This window comes from Megalops cyprinoides, chromosome 9 (genome assembly GCF_013368585.1).
Source record: "Megalops cyprinoides isolate fMegCyp1 chromosome 9, fMegCyp1.pri, whole genome shotgun sequence".
Taxonomy (NCBI): Eukaryota; Metazoa; Chordata; class Actinopteri; order Elopiformes; family Megalopidae; genus Megalops; species Megalops cyprinoides.
Window position 1 is genome coordinate 8,655,260 of NC_050591.1, and position 19,891 is coordinate 8,675,150.

General features: G+C 41.7%; 1 protein-coding gene across 2 annotated transcripts; it reads left to right on the top strand.

The window, feature by feature from the left end:
• The first annotated feature begins 327 nt into the window (after positions 1–327).
• LOC118783183 (3-methyl-2-oxobutanoate dehydrogenase [lipoamide] kinase, mitochondrial-like) lies at positions 328–19,582 on the top strand. Of its 2 annotated transcripts, none has more exons than XM_036536922.1 (11): positions 328–827; positions 3,689–3,757; positions 4,530–4,640; positions 5,733–5,780; positions 6,859–6,978; positions 8,189–8,287; positions 13,921–13,994; positions 15,444–15,572; positions 16,123–16,212; positions 17,090–17,245; positions 17,872–19,582. In XM_036536922.1, the coding sequence occupies exons 1-11, from the start codon at positions 576–578 to the stop codon at positions 18,014–18,016; spliced, it is 1,293 nt and encodes a 430-aa protein (XP_036392815.1). In that variant the 5' UTR covers positions 328–575; the 3' UTR covers positions 18,017–19,582. The 2 variants fall into 2 exon arrangements, with proteins under 2 accessions (XP_036392815.1, XP_036392816.1); XM_036536923.1 differs by lacking the exon at positions 328–827 and adding an exon at positions 1,413–1,430.
• The last annotated feature ends 309 nt before the right edge of the window (positions 19,583–19,891 follow it).

Consider the following 19,891-nt stretch of genomic DNA (forward strand, 5'->3'; position numbering starts at 1 on the left):
ACGTTAACATTTAAAATTGTGTGTTTAATATCTCTCAACCAAGAAATGCGTTAGCTAATCCACTGCACTTTTCTGTCAAGAATTTGTAGGTCGGAGCAAATATACCGAGAACCGTGCTATCATTTCCCTTCGCACAACCTACATGTTTTCTTAACCCCTGACAGCAATTAAAGGGCGTGGTCAGGCGTTAAACTCCGCCCCAAATCCAGTTCCTTCCAATGGCTTCTAACGGAATTGCCAGTCGGTGCTCAGGGTTACGTGACGACATCGATACGGTGGGGTTTACGAGGCTGCCGATTGGCTATCTGGTCCTGTGTGGTGCGAATGAGAAAGCACCATTTACCTCTTCTCTGATGAGGCTTGCAGGATATGGCAAATGAATACCTACATAGTAGCTAGCTGGCTAAATGGTGAAATGCCAATGCGTTCATTGAAGTGAGTGAGGCCTGAAGAAGCATGAATGGGGGGAAATGAAGAAAAAAATCTTTAATTAGCTAAATAAATCGTGCAATTCAAAAAACTCGAACGTATTGAAGAACGGAGCCTGGACAGGTCAAATCAACTGAGGTCCGAAAATGCAGAGGAGAGTGACAAGCACAGCGATCGAGATGCTGGGCTGCGGTACCCTCGCTGGTCCTAGGCTGACGAAGCTTCTGCTGTCCTCTTTCAAGAAATCAATCAGCCAGCAATTCTCAGTAAACTTCGGTATGAACCAAAGATTCCGGACCACGTCCTCAATACAGGGATATTATGAACTTGCCAGAGAGAGGTCTAAAGCTGTCGCCTCATTTTACAACCAGTCTGCCATAGATGCGTCGGCGGAGAAGGTGAGTATGCAATTGTAGTTGTTTGCTTGATGAAAGAATTGGCTAGCTAGCTAACTAGCTAGCTCAGTCGTGGTAAACCTGTATATACTTATGTTATGTGACTTCGCAATCTAGCTACATAACATACATTGGTTACAGTGTGGCACGTAGCTTAGGACTCATAACAGGCTAACGACAGGAAACTTCCAGGGAGACAGATGTTAAAAACCACGTCTCAAGTAATGCATGAGTAAACTAGCTAGAGTTAATCAATCGAAATGCATTAGTTATCTTGCTGCGTTGCAACAAACCAGGTTCACTTGCTAACTTGCCACGCTGCCTAGCCATGTAAATGAAATCGCAACATTTAACATGCGCAGATTAAAAACATGCAAACCGAGGAATGTTCTTGTGACCGCTAAGCAGTGTAGCTGAATGTTATATGAAAGAACTAACGTTAGATGCCAAGTAGCTAGTTAATGTAGCTGGAATAAGTAGCTTACGTTAGCCGTGATACAAGATCTAAAAATAACTGGAATTGCTAACGATACAACCGGGCGAGTTAACTGCCAGAAAAGTTGCAGACATTAAATAACGACCGCAGTGCAATCTGGGACGATGACAGTAAGTTCTGATGGAAACTCACACAGTGGAAACTATATTTAAACCAGCACTGATGTTTGTAGCCAGTCAGTAGCCATGAAGAACAACAAATTGTATTAACACAAATAATATTCAATAATTTATATAGTATTTTGCGTTACATATGAAGAGAAAATCAAACAAAATGTGGCGGTTGCTTGGGCTATCAGGTTACAACTGTATTCGAGTCATGGGGAGTCTGCCGTTTTTCCATTGTGTGGAAAATCATTTCAAAGTTTGCCAACGCTTCACATGTGACCTGCATGTGTACAGCAGCGGGACCTAAACTGCCCTTGGCTGCAAGGTTAGGCGAGGGTAATTCTGGGGGAAACCTGAAGTTGTCAGGGTAGTCCTACATCATCGGACCTGGCAGTTTAGTGGCGTTGTGTACTGGTCAAGTATTGATGGATCCCTGAGAAATTTCAGACCAAATGGTTTGAGGAAATGACAAAGGAGATGTGTAAAAGAACTCTGAATACAGCTGGACTATGGTCTTGCAAACTGTGAAACAATAAATGGCAAGCTGTTCTGCTGGCAAAGGTAGCTTTTCAGTTATCTTGCCAGATGTTAACTAGCTATCTGGAGAGTGACACTGTAAATTGAGAATACAAGGAGCTTGCTAACTAGCAGCAGTTGATACTGGTAAGTCATTTGGCAAGATACGGACTTCTTACCTGTTACCTCTTACGTGGTCATTTCTCATAATGTCTGTAGTGTAATTCACACATTTGATAACTTGTGGATAGAGTGATGGTGGTTTTAAGGACAAAATCTGAAGGGTGTGAAGTTATTTAAAAAAAAAAATCAGTTTGACCCTGGGGCTGGGCTAATACCAAGTTTCAATCGTTGCCTCACTGAAGCCAGATGTCCCAGAAGCTGTTTAATTAAACAAACTTTGACCTTTAAGAGGTCTATTGGTATATTTCCCCATCACCATCTACTGACCCCAGTATGTGATCAGTGACAGTCCATGTTAGTTTTTTGTCATTGTGAAATTTTGGCATGCATTTCATCAATGGCACCACTCTTTCAAGGGATAAGACGCACTATCATGGACTGGGTGACATTCAGTATCACGTCCAGGACTTGTACGTGTTGACTTGGGTCCAGTGAACTTTTCTGCAATTTCTGTGTCAGTCTTGGATGTGAAAATGACATGTAACCATGGATATGTATATGCTGAGGTTTGGCTCTTGAGTTTGGAGCAGTCTGAATAACTTCAAATAGTTTGACACCTTGATATCTCCCTGGTGCGCTGGTGCGTCTGTGCACTTAAGGAAAGAGTATTGGGCTGTTGGAAAAACAAAACGGGAGCCAGAAATTTACAGACAATGTTTGATTGCAAATCCCTAACTTCCTATGAACCATGAATACAGGTGCGGGAAAAGCAAATATCAACCATTGTAAAATATGCCGCCTAGATCATGTGCTTAGCCATTTACATTTTGAAGGGTACTGCGGTCAGAGAATGTTGAGCGTGCCTGAAGTCCAAGGTGTTGAAGTGCTCTGTCCAACCTGGGCGTAAGGAGGTACACGGAGCTGAGCGTGCAGTTCTGCCGCGCCAGTTCTACCATGTGTGTAACTTATTTCCAGAAGAGATATGCATTTTGTGTGCACAAGGCCTTGCTTTGATCGATGCCTTGAGTAACACCGGGTATGATCTCCTGGAAATGAGAGGACATCAACAGAATTATAGGGAATAGGCTGAAGTTGGCAAACATAGTACCTGCTTATTTGTAGTTTACACATGCAAGCTACAGAGTTTGTTTGGTGGAAAATAAAGGAAGCTCCGTAGCACATATTATGGATTCTTTCTCTTAGAGATGCTGGCCAGTAGTTTTGATTTTGAAGTCAAATTATCTCTGGGTAATAGGCTTATTTTCATCAATCAAAAATTGTCAGTAAGTAATGAAACGTAGCTTTGTTGCAGACCACTGTTTAGTGTTGTACGCTTGTACGGTAATGTGAGGTGAGTTAATCTGTCAAATGAATAGCAACCAGGTAATCTAATTTATTTGAACTGTGTATCTCAGGTTTTCTGAGTGTGTGTACCGTTGCACAGACACAAAGAGCAAGGTTACATTTACACATACATTCAGTGGAACTGGACCTGTGATGAACTAACACGTAAACTGAATATTATGGGGAGAAATGCTGGAATGAAACTGTTTTTGATTCAGAAATGTATTTTTCACAAATTATCATGGTTCTTTGCATTGTGTCTTGTGTTTCCTCCTCAGGGCTCTGTCAGACTGACACCAACCACCATGCTGTATGCTGGGAAGTCTGCTGATGGACATCATATCCTAGTAATCATTCCCTTTTATTCTGTGTTGTTGTTAGGACTGGGACTTAGGCAGTTTTTAAACCATTGATACATGTTAGGTGATCTTTACAAATTTCATTCTGACACTACCATAAACTACTTGATAGTTTTTAGTCAGTAAGCTTACAAGAAAGCTGTCAACCTTTGATGAACAGGTTACCTGCAAAGGAAGAAACAAATAATGTAGATCAAAATACTAACTACTGAAACATACTGTAGTTGCATAGATAACTAAGTGCATATAAGATCACAGCTTCAAGTGGAGATACTACAGATTTGTAGCAAGCAAGTTAACTTTGACTGAACCGCAAAGTTACCCTTGATGCTCTTAGTGATTGATCACTCCACATGGTGTGACACACACGTTAACTTAAAAAAAACTAAACAGTGCTTTTAAAATGCCTAAAGGTCCAGGTAACCATCTGGATAAAGGCCCTCACACACATATCTACAAAGCGTGCTTTGATTTATTCTTCTGGAATTCCTCTTTTTATCCTTCTGCACTTATCTCAGTAGAGACTGGTCTCAGTGAATGACGCAAAGTTCTGCTCCTTTTTCAGTTCAAACTGGTGTTTGTCAGAAATTTTCCTATTTGCTTTTCTCTGTTTATTTGGGAGAGAGAATAAAAAAAAATACTTCTCATTGTAGAAATAACACAGCTATCCCACCTTTGCAACCTAAACCAAGATGAACATGAATGTAGAGGAAACATGAATTGTAAATTATGTGTTGTGTCTCTGTGCTCGTATCTGCAGAGCAGTGCCAAGTATCTGCAGAAAGAGCTGCCCGTGCGCATCGCCCACCGCATAAAGGGCTTCCGCAGCCTGCCCTTCATCATTGGCTGCAACCCCACCATCCTGCAAGTGGTGAGTGTCACGCACCCAAAGAGATCTGTCTGTAAATAAAATCACCCACCAGAACTGCTGTTGCCGTACAGAAACAGCAAGTTACCCCCACATACTAAGTACGCGTTTTGTTATTGGTTGGTAGAAGCGCTGGCAAAAATAGGTCTGCCATTAAAGTTCACTCACAAGGTGAAAACGAAGGCCAGTTACACTAAACAGTTTTTGCTACTTTACCTGACACAAACTGGACAAGCACTGTTCCAAAGCAAACTTCGTTATGTGTTTTTTTTCATCTTACGGTCTTATAAAAAGTGGTCCTTAACATCATGTCATCCATGTGTAAAATTCAGGAGGGTTGCCAAAATATTAACAGTAATTATAGAAGTGGTACTAGCATAATGAATTAAAATTAGTGCTGTCATTACAAATAATCATATATTCAGGAGTAAGACGATAATAATAGCAATTATCCTAATACCACTTATTATGATTTATCAACAGCTGTAGGCTAAGAGGCCAAGAGATTTGCATGAGTTTTTTTATATGGTTTTGTTTTAATTCAATATAAATGAATTATAGTTCTTGTATATAAATGTGAACTACATATGCAGTGACAATACAGTAATTGCAAATAAAATAGCAAATGTAAAATACTGCTATTTGTGTGAAGATAAGTATACAAGCCTTACTGCACTCCAGGCTTTTCCCCAAAATCCAAGCCTTCCCTCACAATTTCTCACTTTCATCTGAGAGTTTTCAAATATAGAGTGTAAAAAAGAGATATTGAGGTATTGCTAAAGCATTAGTTAGGTGTGTAAGCCTCTGTCTTAACAACTACACAATACAATATTGATCCCTAAGCAACAATTCAGTATACTTCATTTCATCTAAGTCTTCCAAATGTGTAGTTCTTGTGGAGTCTGAAGACATGGCAAGCTAAGATGGATGAATGGCATGTGTTTTCTTGTGATGCAAGCTGTGTTCTAGACAGATGGTGCGAGACAGTAGAGAATAACCTGGCCTGCAACCTACAATCTGATGGGATTAGCCCCAAAAATCAGCAGAGAGCTCAAATGTGTATACCCCCCCCCCCCGTTCCTCTCTCCTCCACAGCACGAGCTGTACATCCGGGCCTACCACATGCTGAGTGACTTCCCACCGGTGAGTGACTTGAGGATCGTCATAATGGGGATGATGGGAAGCAGATGCCCTGGGAACCGAGAGGCTGTAATTTCTCCCTCTATTGAGACTGTCAAAGTGGGCGTGGGAGATATTTCTGGGAATGCATAATGACTCATCCCTCTGTTTGTGAAGGCGTGTGGTCCGTCTCTAGAGGCATGAGACGTTTAGACTTAGGAGGGATATAGGACCTGAATCATTACTGCCAACAAGTTTTCCAAAATGGACAGACGATCTTACTGCACAAAAAGGAAATGACCTGGCAGTGCCTTGGCAGACCTCTCTCGATGCCTCAGTCTTTAATGTTACATTTGTGGAGTGTGAATTATTTCAATTTGCCTGTCAAAGAAAGGAGTAGAGTGTATCATTAAGTGACGATGTGCACTGATTTAGTACTCAGTTCACATTCAAACTAACTCATGCTTGCAGTGGTCTAAGTAAATACTTGGAAGAGGAAGGTTTTTGTGACGTGTGGTTTACAGTCAACTAAACAGGACATATAGATCTCCTTAGTGTACAAAACAATCCCAGATCAGTTTCTTCCATGTCAACAGTTCTGCCATGCCTAACAGGCCCAACTACAAGTCTTCACGCTTCCACCTGGATTCCAGATCCAACCCTTGCTGGGATGTAATTCAGCTCATGCAAAAGACATGCCAAATTCTTTTTTATTTGTTGTTGATTTGACCTGGGTAGCATATACTATTTCCAGATTTATATTCCCATAAAATATTCCCACTAAATTAGCCAATCTACATACCATAAAAACTGTCGTATTAATTTAAAAAAATAAGACAGATAGTGTAGTTGATTTGGAAAAGATGGGAAGTCTGTATAATCTGGGTGAAGAAACTGAGTTTCTGGTTGTGAACCATTTCTTTGTTTTTCAGTATATATACTGTCGAACTACTAGGAAAAGATACTGTAACAACATACACATTTTCACATTTTTAGTGGAGTGACCCTTTAAAGCAACTGGAATAGAAGCAGTGATATTAGCATATGTTTAGTGATCTCTGTTTTTGACATTTTGGGAGTAACTGAGATCCCTCTCTGTCAGATCAAGGATCGGGAGACTGAAGCTCAGTACAGCAAGCTAGTGCAGCAGCTCCTGGATGATCACAAGGATGTGGTGACCATGCTGGCCCAGGGTCTCCGGGAGAGTCGCAAGCACATCCAGGTAGAAGCCGCCTTTAAAATATCACATCCGCGAGGGGCATAGTCTCTGCAACTGTTGTGTTAAACCTGTTTGGGATCCTGCCTTGTTATTGCACAGTCAGTCAAAGTAGGTGTTCTCAGTGTAACACCCTTCACAAAAAGTGGATATGCACATTTACACACACACACACACACACACACACACACACACACACACACACACATGATGTATGACTGAAATGTCAAAATGACTTACCACTGAGCCCCCTGCTGGTCCAGGGTCTAGATCCTTTCCATGCAGGTAATGGAGTCCAGGTCGGACTATCATGAGTATAAGGAGAGGCAGCTGACATTAATCTCATAAACCAAACTGCTGTCTTTAGTAGAAGCGCCTTTCAGATGTGGTGCTCAGTCAGTAGTTTTATGCGCTGTAGGCTTTTATTTTGAAATGCAGTCTGAACACCATTGTCCCATTGAAACTGTCCCTTATTACCCTGGCATGCATAAAAGACAAAAATGGCACAGGAAGTACTGATTAAATACAGAAACCTTTATGATGGTGGGCAGACAAGACTACATCTTGGACCAATGTGCAGAGAACATGGTGAAGAAAACTAAGTATGACTTAAATGTCTGGAATAGGTTTTTCAGTGACATGGGCAAAATTGAAAACATATCCTCAAACTGGCAAAATATCCTGATATGCTGTTTCATGTCTGTAAGGACAATGCAAATAGAGTGCTAAGCTATTTAAACCAGTATTTTTCAACTGCCTTTGAGCAGTCTGTATGTGGCCCCAAAAAACTTCATCAGACGAACCTCAGCCTACTGCTTCATTGCATGTAATATGCCTGTGTAACTTTTTCTGGATATAGACTTCACGTCTCACACACACACGGACACACGTGTGTGTGTGGCAAAATTTTGCCGTGGGATTGGACTGTAAAGCAGTAGTTGAACTCACTTGCCTGTTGATATGTTTTCAGTGAGATTCCAGAACCTAAAGAGCAGTTGAGCCCCTTTCCCAGGGGTTTAAAATGTGATTGAATCATTTGCTGTCATTTTCAGTGATTTTTCTGACATCAACATGTCATACTGGTTAATAAACCCTTTGTTGTTTGGATGCCACATTACTAAAAAATGCCACCATGTGGCACTGTGCATGTTACAGCAGGGCTCAGTGGTCTTACTCTGGTACCATGGTCCCCATGGCCTGTTTGGCTGTGTTTCAGGATGAAACCGTGATTCGCAGCTTCCTGGACACCACCCTGACCTCACGCTTAGGGATCCGAATGCTGGCTACGCACCACCTTTCTCTGCATGAGGAAAATGTATGTATTTCAAGCCCTGTGCCACATTGCACACCTAGTATTGGGTACATTAATTACTTATTTTCACTCTTTGAGTCTAATTAATCTGAAATCATTAATTTTGTTGTTATGCATTTGAGATATTTTGTCATTTATTTTGATTGAAATTGTTCAATGGTTTTGTTCATTACTCTCTACATGTGCAATAAAAAATAGTTGGTGGGTAGGAAATTGACTCAGTCTTCCCACCCAGTCTAGCTTTAGTTTAAAGTATACCTAAATGTATAAAATGTGCTTGGATTAGGGATGGACACCTTTGATGCATTAAAGGGTGTTAGTTACTTCAAATCTGTGCAGGACCACGTATATTTGGAACCAGTGTCCTATGTAATGCATTTATTTTGATCCCCCACAAAGTGCATATCATATATCCACAAAAAATTCTGCAACAAAAATGGCAAGTTATTTAGTACTTATTCTCTATTAGAAGTGACTGCAAAAATAGCTCTGACATTTAAATGATTAATTTCAACATAAAGACTTGAGCAACACTGAACTGTGAAGCCATCTAACCAGTTAGTCTGCAAACCAACTGGTTGAAAGTGTGATTAGCTGGCTAGCAATCCAGGTAACTCAAAAGTGAGAAGGCCACCAAGCTTGCTCGTTAATGAGCATACTGGCAGAAGGTAATATGAGCTAAGCAAGCATACTACCTAAACAATAAGTTAACCAACTGAAAGTACAATTAGCCAGCTAACCTGCAATGTAGGTGGCCCCTGAGTTGGCAACTAGCTGTCTAGACAACAAGGAGACTGGCTGAAAATAAAATTAGCATGCTAGACATCAAACTAGCTAGCAAGTTAGCCACCTACCCAATGAGTCAGCTAATGACTCAAGTGTTAAACAAGTGTTTTCTAGGTGTCTCTCTAGCCTTACTGAACTCAAATCCAAACAGATACTCACATTATACACTTACCTACCAGGTATCAATTACTTTCCAGTCACCCAATGTGACTGTAAAAGGCATATAATCCGTTGGTTTGTCACAGATGCGGTCAGATCGATGTGTTACTACTGTGATGGGACCACCATAAATAATAATAATAATAATAATAACACTAATAAGAATAAGCTTTATTTATATAGCATGTTTCATACAAAAAATGCAGCTCAAAGTGCTTTACAATAAAGAAATTACATGTACCGAGTGCGCCACGTGGAATGAACATATAAACAGGGATAGAATGCCATAATTAATGTAAAATAAGATGGAAAATAAAAATAATAACAAAAAGATAAATACAAGTGAAATTAGAATACATAGAATTAGTATTAGGAAAGTCATAGCTAGAATTTCAGGCCTGTATCATGGAAGTCATAGCTAGTTAAAGGCTAAAGTGAAGAGATCTATCTATCTATCTATCTATATATCTATAGGTAGTGTGTTCCATAGCTTTGGGGCGTAATTGACAAAGGCTGCATCCCCGATTTTCTTTCGGCTGTTGCTGAAAACTTTCAATAAACCAGCAGCAGATGATCGCAGTGTTCTCAAAGGCAAATACTTAACAAGGGAGTTAGCGATGTAGCTTGGTCCTAGCCCATTAAGGGCTTTGTATATAAGGAGGAGGACTTTGGAATCAATTCTAAATGTTACAGGAAGCCAGTGCAGAGCAGCTAAAACTGGACTAATGTGCTCTCTCCTCTTGGTTCTGGTTAATAGCCGAGTTTTGAATGAGCTGAAGTCTCTCAGTGGTTTTTTTGGGAGGCCAGTAAAAAGTACATTTCAGTAATCGAGTCGGCCTGAAATAAAAGCATGAGTCAGTTTTTCAGCATCTTTTTGATTTATAAATGGTTGTACTTTAGCTATGTTTCTAAGGTGGAAAAATTATGTTTTCATCACCTTGTTAATGTGGGACTTGAAGCTTAGATCAGAATCTAAGATAACACCAAGACTTGTAACCTCGGATTTAATCCATTAAAAGATGACATAATAATATTCATCATTAAACTAATGATATCCAGTAAAATGTCCATCATTGTAATTGCAAATGCAGAGTCAACAGACAATCAGGGAAATGTGTGTACTGTGTAATGAGCTTTGCTGTGTCAGAAGAGTCATTACCAGCAGGGGTCGTACTAGATTGAGAGGATGAAGCCAACCTAGTGGTACATACAGTGTATTTTAGTGAATAGTAATTGATGTGGGATCGTGACAGGAAATTGGTAAAATAAGATTGATAATACAAATACTGTTCCATGTAGTATTAGGGATACAAGTTTAGAGGTGACAGTATTATACTGCCATTTTAGTGTACCCCAGGCTGTCCTATAGAATGTGTCCTGTTGAATGTCCTGTGAGGAGGGTACTGATGGCTTTAGGGCTCACAGGGGTGTTTTGTTGTCATTGACTGATTTTTTTTTTTTTTTTTTTTTTTTTTTTAAGTCTTTCAAAAAAATCAATCAGTCACATAATCAGTCAAGTATAATACCTTTAGTAGTGAAGTTGTCACAGGAGGCTTTACATTGTCAAACTGTATTTCCATAGGCTATCCAAAAAACAAATAATTATGAAAATATGTAAAAATTTATTCCCTGACCCATGCCAAAAGGTGACTGAAATAACCTCCTGGAGATATGAGAGAAAAGCCATTGCTACATTTACGTGAGTCATGAATGTGTCATTAACAGTCTGCCACAGAGTAATGAGGTGGAGTTTAGGGACTCTCAGGGTGGTGAATAGATGGTCTGGAATAGGCAACAGAGCTGGATGCCAGGCCAGAGTTTAGGTCCGCGGTGCCTGGTCATTGGCTAGGTCTGTTCCTCTGTACTGTGTGATGCCTGGGGGCCTGTGGGCACACAGTTGGCGGAGAGAGAGGAGAGGACGTTTAGAGGTATTCGGTGTCAGTTGTGTTAAGTACAACTTATGCATTCTTCAGTAATTCAGGTTTCATCTTGCAGGCTCATTTATTGATTCATTCATTTTTCACCTTTACGCAATGAGTCGGATCGCACCATACAGAGTCTTACTCAGTGATGCACTGAATCAAATCTCCTCATAACTACTCGAATGTTGCAGGAGATTGGAGGGGGACCTGAAGAAACTTTCTTCCTTTCCCTGGAATTTATTATTGTCAGTCACTTGTTTGTCAGATGCATCAGCGTAGTAGCTGTGTGTTTGTGGTTTTCATGGACTGCAGTAACTGCTTTCTATATCGGGAAAATTGTATGTTGCCACACGGATTCCAGCACAGTGACAGACGGACAATGGACAATAAACTGCGCATCAGTAACACAGCATCAGTAATCTAGTGAGGTATGCTTTCCAGGGAGCTCCCACACCATCTCAGCAATGGCTGATTGACATTAGTTACACATATGCATCCTCTACATCTGTAGCATCAGATTCATGCAGAGAAAGAAATGGCTCACCTTTAGGTTTATGCCTGTTAACTAATGTAACTTTGTTAACTAAACTAATTAACTAGTTAATCATTTACTGCTTGTCATCAGCATTTCATGTTTTTCAGGCCTTGTTTTGTTTTTGGTTGGTTGAGCATGATGCATAATTTGTGACTATATGCGCACTGCACATTAGTCTTTTCCCATGCTGTACAATCTTGATTTTGTGCCTCAAAATGCTGTAAATTGGTCTAATTCATTCTACCAATGTGTGGAACCTCACAGTTGGTAGCATTAAATTTCATTTCCCAGCTGTCTGCCCATATCAAAGCGCTTGAGTTTATTCTTATACTTTAATGCAAATACTGACACAATAGTCGCTGTAGTGTAAAATTGTCTGTGCTTGAAGTTATAACTTTTCTCTGTACTGAAATGGCATGTTATTGCTTCAGTTTAACAATTATGGTAACAGCAGTCCTGTCTGAAAGCATAATGGAGGATTATGAAGATCTCAGGCAGTAGAAACTCTGCTCAGGCACAGGTAAATATTGCAGAACTGTAGCAGCCAAGTTTGGGAAGTAAAGTGTACTTTGGGTATTGAGCTGTAAAAGCTGAGATTTTTTTTTCCCAAGAACATTTTGTGTGGTTAATAAAAGTCACCTCCATTATTTCTACGATGGTAGGGGCTGACACCCTCTCGATGCGGCATTTCACTAACCTGAAATAACCTGTCATAAACCCCTGTTACTAGGGATTGGTTTGCATTACCATGACCACAGGTATTACCTACAGAAATGCCTCTTTTTGCCATTTACATGTCATTGAGGCGGGACATGAAATGAAGCTGGTGATTTAAAATGCCACCTTTTCCTCTGTGATTTAAGGCAGGCAGAGGTCTTTAGAACAGAAAACAGAAACACATTTTCCTATTGAGAATCATATTGTATAGGAATGTTTTCTCAGAGATCACTTACAGTTAAGTTGCAAATATTTGTTTCAAAATGGAGGGCCTATCAGTTCTGTTTATTACACTCTTAAAAAGGGCCACTGTGCTGTATTGTACCCTTTACTGCATCAGGAAGAGGATGATCTATATGTATGCCGGAGGAAGCAGGAACCAGTTGCAGAATAAAATAATTTAAAGCTCCCTTTCAAGTCAAGTATGCAGTCCCTGTTTTGATTCAGGCAAGGAGTGTGTTGCATTTTTGTGCGACTGGTTCATTTCAGCGACCTTTCAGATGAGGAATGGAAGTGAGCCAGTACTTGCCTCAAATTTCAAATGCTAATTGCAGATAAATAATATGCACGCTCCGGGGATGTTAATAAATATTTGGGTATTGGTTTAACCGTTACTGGCTGTCTAACCGTGACTTAACTGTTGGATGAATGGCACTTGTTTTAAAAAGAAAACGTACAGTATTTTCCTCTCTGGAAAAATCCAATGAAATTCCCAGAACATTATACCAGTGCTCCCCATAAGGGGGCAGTGTTTTTTTGTTTTTAGACAAAAAGTGGATAGGGTGAATATAGGCAGAATGTAAGGTAGCTAAGTAGTCTTGCTTCCTGAGTGAAAGATAGACACTGGGCAGTATGAAGTGCACTGTTGCTGCCTCAGGAGCAAATCTTAAATTTTCTTATGTGATACATATTGAAATGCATGTGCTATATAGCATGCGTCCTGTAAAAGACACCGTACGTACACCCCTCCCTCACTTTATTCTGTTGCACTTATTCGGACAGAGCTAGAATCGTACATGTCATTCTTAGAGCAAGATTACTTCAGCTAACCATCTGGAGGGAATCTTTAGCTTTATCAGGAAATTAGGGTTCAACCTCAGGATCGCCCCAGAACGATTGAGCTTGTACCTGAAACAGCTACATGCACATACAAGGGGGTCCATATGTCCACTGACTTGGCTGATGTAAATTCCAAGAGAAAGGCCTTACCTTCAGGTCAGTATTTGGTCACAAGTTCATGCAAGGTCCCTTGGAATAGCACTGTCCGTGATAAGTCCAAGCATCGGCCAGTAGGAGAACTTAAACAAACAAGGCATGCGTGGAAGTAACCAACAAATTCAGTGCGAAAAGGTGAAGTTTTGTGTCGTAGAAAAGTTTCAAAGGTGAATAAGAGTGACATCTGTGCTGATGTTCCTGTAGCCGCTGACGAGGTGGCCGCAGTGAGCGGCCTCCCTTCTGTGTCACTCGCTTGTCACAGCCGCTTCCCTTCTGTGTCACACATTTGTCATTTGTTCCAGCCTGACTATGTGGGAATAATCTGCAGACGCCTTTCCCCAAAAAAGATCATCGAGAAATGGGTGGTTTTTGCCCGGTGAGTGTCCCACCAGATTCTTGGCATTCTGCAGGTTTGGTAATCTCCACAGTTCACGCTTTTGGGCTCTGTCGGCACTGCTTCCCCTGAACAAGCCAGCAGAGCAGTTAGAGCTGCAGCATGCGCTTGTTAAAGAGCCTGCTGTTTTCCTAGCTCACAGGTGCAGAGTAGCAAGTGTACAATCTCCTGCTGCTGCTGCTGCTGCTGCTGCTGCACTCAGTGTAATGCTTATTTCATATGCACAATGCCATACCACTCTAATCTCTAAAAATGCCCAGGAGCAAACATGCTCTCTGTGAAGTTAACTTGTGCACAAAGTGCTTACCCCCTCAGTGTTTTGGAAGATTAAATTGTTTCCATTGATTAGGCTCAATGAGTCCATGAATATATGCAAGGCCTTAATTATATCTTTTTTTTTTTGCCAAAGGAGAAAAAAGTTTTCTTTTTTTAGCATTGTTAAATTATATGCCTAATTCTTCCTAATGCTAATGTTGTAATAACTTTATTATGTTAAGCTGCTATGCAGAAATGCAACAGTTGCTGCATTCAGATGAGAAATGACAAAAACTCACTGGTGAAGTCTCTAAAAGTAGAATTCTTTGGCACTTACCTGCTGAATTGGTAAATTCACAATGGACATTATTCTCTATGTTTTTTCATCTGGGTTAGACTGTCCGCACTTTATTTTGTTGAACACTTTTTTTGAATTATCATTAAATTCTATCAAAGACATGTCTTTATACACTAGCAGTCAAATGTAATTACTCACCTGAAGGAGTATTGCTCATGATCAGAGCAGACTTGATTGTGACACCTGTGCATGATCCACATATGCAGTCAGTCATTGTGGTTACTAACCTGCAGGTCCTCCTTTTAGCTCTGTAGGCTTTGCATTTCTTTAGCATGCTGTGTTGCTGCAGGCTGTGCAGCAGTTGCCGTGGTGCACAGCTCCTAGGAGTTCTGCTCACATGCTCTGGTTGCAGCTTCATCTCAGAGGTTCTCAATGGAGACTGAAGTCAGGTGAAACTAATGGCTAACTCATAACCTCATTCCCCGCCTGTTGTCCCTCCTCTTCCTCCTCCTCCTCAAACCGCACTGTCACACGGCCTGCTGTGACAAAGGGAGTTGTCCTGTTACCCTGTTCCTCCAGAATTTTTCCGCCAGCCCTTACCCCAGAAAAGGCTTGAAATCAGTTGTGTAGCTAAGGTCAGAAGACTTTCCTGAGCATGTTTATGCATTCCTGGACTCGGTGGGTAATTCATTTTGACTGCGAGTGTATATTGGCGCCAGAAAGTATCCCTGATTTCCAAAAGCAATATCGCCAGCCTGGAACAAAAAAAAGGCCCCGTCTGGTCATGTGTTAGGTAGTCCCCTTCAAGGGGTATTTGGGGTGTTGCTGAAGGGCGCATCGACGGGTTTGTCTTCACGGTTCTCCCATTACCCTTGCAGGCGTCTCTGTGAGCACCAGTACGGAAACTCCCCCCTGGTCCGGATCAACGGCCACGTGGCGGCCCGCTTCCCCTTCATTCCAATGCCTCTGGACTACATCCTGCCGGAGCTACTGAAGAACGCCATGAGGTGATCCGGTCCTTGACATCCTGCGATATTCTCTCACTCACTGGTCTGGGAGTGTTGCGAGCCTGATCTGACACTGTTGCTTAACTGAGTGGTTACGCTTATGTCCTATTGTGTTGGAAATCGCTCTGGATATGAGCGTATGCTAAATGCGTGTAATATAATGTATATATTGACACCGACAACAGTCAGCACTTTAAAATCACATTGTGATTCTATAATGGGTGTTTGGTACCATATTATTACTTTTGTCCTTTTCATACAGATGGCGTGCATCTACCAGTCAATCTATAACAGTAGTGCCTGTTAGTTGTTAAGATGAAGGAAAGATGGTAAATTCTAAGAAAAATATCAGGTTTAACTTTTTATTTACTTCTTACCTCAGAGTGTACTGTGCTCCTGGAAAAACGAATTGCATGTTAAGAAATGTGGGATCTGTTACATTGCATTGTGGAATAAACCCGCGTGGTGAACGTGTGGTAGATGAAGGGGTGGGAAAGCGCAGAGGTGGTGTGGAGGTGTGCCGGCACTCACTCGCTGTGTCTGCTCTCAGGGCCACCATGGAGAGCCACCTGGAAACTCCCTACAATGTGCCTGACGTGGTGGTAACCATCGCCAACAATGACACAGACTTTGTCATTAGGTGAGTGTCAAGCGTCTGGAGGAAGTGCAGGCTCAGGTACCTCTCACAGACGCTCATTCAGGGCGTGTATTCATCCAGCGTCTGAGGTTTACTCCTATGAGTCTAGCTAAGAGGACTTACCGGAGTAAAACAAAGTCCTACCTCAGAGTAGGCAATGGGAGTGATTTATGAAGCTCCGTGCTTCCTACACTCAGCTGGGAGTAAGACCATTTCCTATGAGAAGATCTCAGTTGATTTTTACAATGTGTGAAGCGCCACAAATTAATGGTAGTGACGAAATTTTTCCACAGTTGGTCCCATATGGTGCGAAAATGTCAAATAAATGCAGTGGTTGTCAAAGCACTGCAATGTGTGAACATGATCAAACATCTCATAAATGTGAATTAATGCCAACAAACTAGGACAGATGGTTTCCATTCTTAGTAAACTTGAAAGCAGCAAATATAATTATTTGAAATTGTTTTTCATTCATCCATGCACACTGTGTTGATGTAGCCACCTGTTGTTCTAACCTGTTAGGAGTTGCCAGCTCGCACAGACTCCTAAATACCTGCCGAAGTAGGAGTACTAAAGTACTAAAGTTCTAAAAAATATAATCTCAACATCTTGATGAGTCAGTTTTTCTCTAAGGAGTAAGAGTAGTGTCAAACTAATGTTACTTTCAGAATTTTTGAGCACTTAGGACCTATTTCGTGCTCTGAGAGGCTTGTGGCAGGAATGCCTAAAACTGTCCTCTGTAGCTTCCGTAGAGTTTTACCTCCCCTAGTGTTTGGAGAGGCTCTTTACTTGTTTCACTGTCCTTTTGTACATGTGAGCAGGAAGTGTGACATTGGGCTTTGGAAAGTTAAGGTTGCCTTCGCTCTGTGTGGTGTTGCAGGATCTCTGACCGGGGCGGAGGCATCCCTCACAGGATCCTGGATAAAGTGATGGACTACCACTTCAGCACTGCGGAGGAGAGCACCCAGGATCCGCGCGTCAGCAACCTCTTTGACACCATGACCAACAGCGGCCCGCAGTCAGGCCCTATGCACGGGTAGGAGTGCCAGCGTCATCGTCCGTTTCCACAGCACATGTGGAAACATGCACACACGCACACACGCACACATGCACGTATGTATCACGGTCAGTTTACACTGCGCACGCGCACACACGCAAACACACACGCGCACACACACACACACACACACACACACACACCCCATTGTGTGTTTCCACTGCATACATAAATAAAGAATCATCAGAAACAGCCTCAGCAGAGGAAACTGAGTAAGATGTGCAGGCACAAAATGTTCCAGTCATCACAGGACATTCTGCTTAGCAGACGCTCTCATCCAGAGTGAGTCACGCAGCATTCAATTTTTACACGTTTTCCATCTCTACAGTTGGATATTTACTGAGGCAGTTTTTGGTTAAGTACTTTGTCCAAGGATACAACAGCTGTGGCCCAACTGGGAATCGAACCAGCAACCTTTCGGCTATGAGCCCTGCTGTGGACCACTGCGCCACACAGCAGTCCATAAGTAAAATGTTACCGTAGTATTATAGGTATAATCCACAGTGACCAACACTCTGCGTGCGCACTCACACACACGCTTGCATGCACACACGCTCTTTCTTGCCTTTTACAACTTCATTACCCATGCTCCTATTCCTCCTTAGGTTCGGCTTTGGCCTGCCCACCTCCCGGGCGTACGCGGAGTACCTCGGTGGCTCCCTCGCCATCCAATCCATGCAGGGCATCGGGACGGACGTCTATCTGCGTCTGCGTCACATAGACGGCAAGGGGGAGAGCTTCCGAATCTGAGGGCCCCTGGTGGGCCATCCTGCACAGGGGGGGTAGCGCCATGCCCAGGCCGCCAGGCAGTGCTCTGGGGGGGCGAACAGCTGCCTGTCACGACTGGACAGGACTGTCAAAACGCCATAAGCTTTTCATTGGGGCACGGACTCCGTTATAACTTCTGACTTGACACTGGGGTGACTGTTCCTGTTTATGTTACCTATGTGTATATACGTGCATGTATATGTATAAACATGTCTGTCTCTCTGTGTTCTGCTGTGGTGTGGGAATGGCGGTGTTCAGAGGCGGAGGGGCCACATCTTAGCGTCATTACACAACGCGGCCTCAGCCTTAAGGAGGTGCCTTCAGAAAGTCCTTCCTTCAGAAGCTCCTTGCGCTCTCTTGAAAAATGCGGGTGACCCTTAAGAACGGCGAAGGCTGGGCAACTTTGCCCGCCGCTTGTAACACTGGTTTCCACTGAAGCGCTGATGGATATCCTGCCAATCTGATCCGCGGAGGACATGAGGTTTTAAGGATTAGCCGTCCGGTTTTATTACCCGGGGCATTTAAGTGCGTTTGGAAAGCTCTGCTCGTGGGCCGTCCTTAAGTGCAGAGAGATGTCTGACTGCAGTGCAGGGGCACGATGTGAGAAACGTTGCATTTAGAGCGATTCGGCAAGCTCTCAATCAGGGTTTACTGCTGGGGCGTCAGCAGTCTTTTTTACCAAAACACGCTAGGTGAATTACATTCAGCCAAACTCTTGCAGTATCTGGTCTTGCATTAACTCCTGCGTTATCCCAGTGAGGTGTTACGTGTGTGGCTGTAGTTTTGGGTCTTTCCCATGAGCGTTTAAGGCCTTTGACAAAACGATCCATACGTCTGAAACAACAGCATAAATACTGGTGTTAAATATATTTGTGCTAAGGTGTTGCACTGTGTTTTTATTTCAACCAGGTCTCTCAGCCATCTTGATATTCTTAATCAAGCGATGCCTGTTAATGTTAATGCTGTGTCTATGTTCCACACACTTTCAGTATCACAGGATGTACAGCAGAATCAGGTGTCATGTGATGTATGTGTTGTCATATCATTTCTTTTCAGTGATGGTCTGAACTGAATTAAGCTAAGGAGAAACCCCCACAGGACTGAACTGAAATTCAACATGAATTCAACCCTTTTGATGGAAATGTGCATGAGCAGTTGTGTTAAAATATGTAAATACAGGTTATGTGCTATATGAGTAACTTGGGATAAGATTTGGGTATCATTGAAATGTAACATCCCACAAGCCAATTTAATGTGGCATGAATTCTGCCACTACAATGACATTTATGAGTGGTATTTTGTTAACTTTCCGCATATGTGTTATTTTATAAGCAATTGTATGTCTGTGTGTATGTAGGTGCATACATAGCTGTGCCTTCTATATTTATTCATACCCAGAATGTATGGGAATAAAGCAGAATATGAATTTTCTCTGTAATGCCATGAAGAGTAGAGCTTAACATCTTCAAGCCGAAGTAGCTGTCAATTGCATATATTTTCCTTTTGTTTGTTGCTCCTGTTTAAACAGGGGTGTGAATAAATATTAAGGGTGATGTATGTACACACATGCACACGCTAGATGAATCAAAATTGATCTCAGTTTTAATTGCATTTTTAAAAAGCACTAGAATATCATTGTTTTGTTTGGAATAAATAAAAAATGAATAAAACACAATTATCTCTTTCTGAAATTCCTGTGCATTAGCTGATACAACTGCTTTTCATGTTTTCAAGTGTAATGACAGAACCAGTGAAGATTGTTTGTAATAGTTGTTTCTGCAGTTATTAATATAGATATATTACACAGTGCAAATATGAGATTTAACATCAGAGCTTTTAAATTAGGACACGAGAATT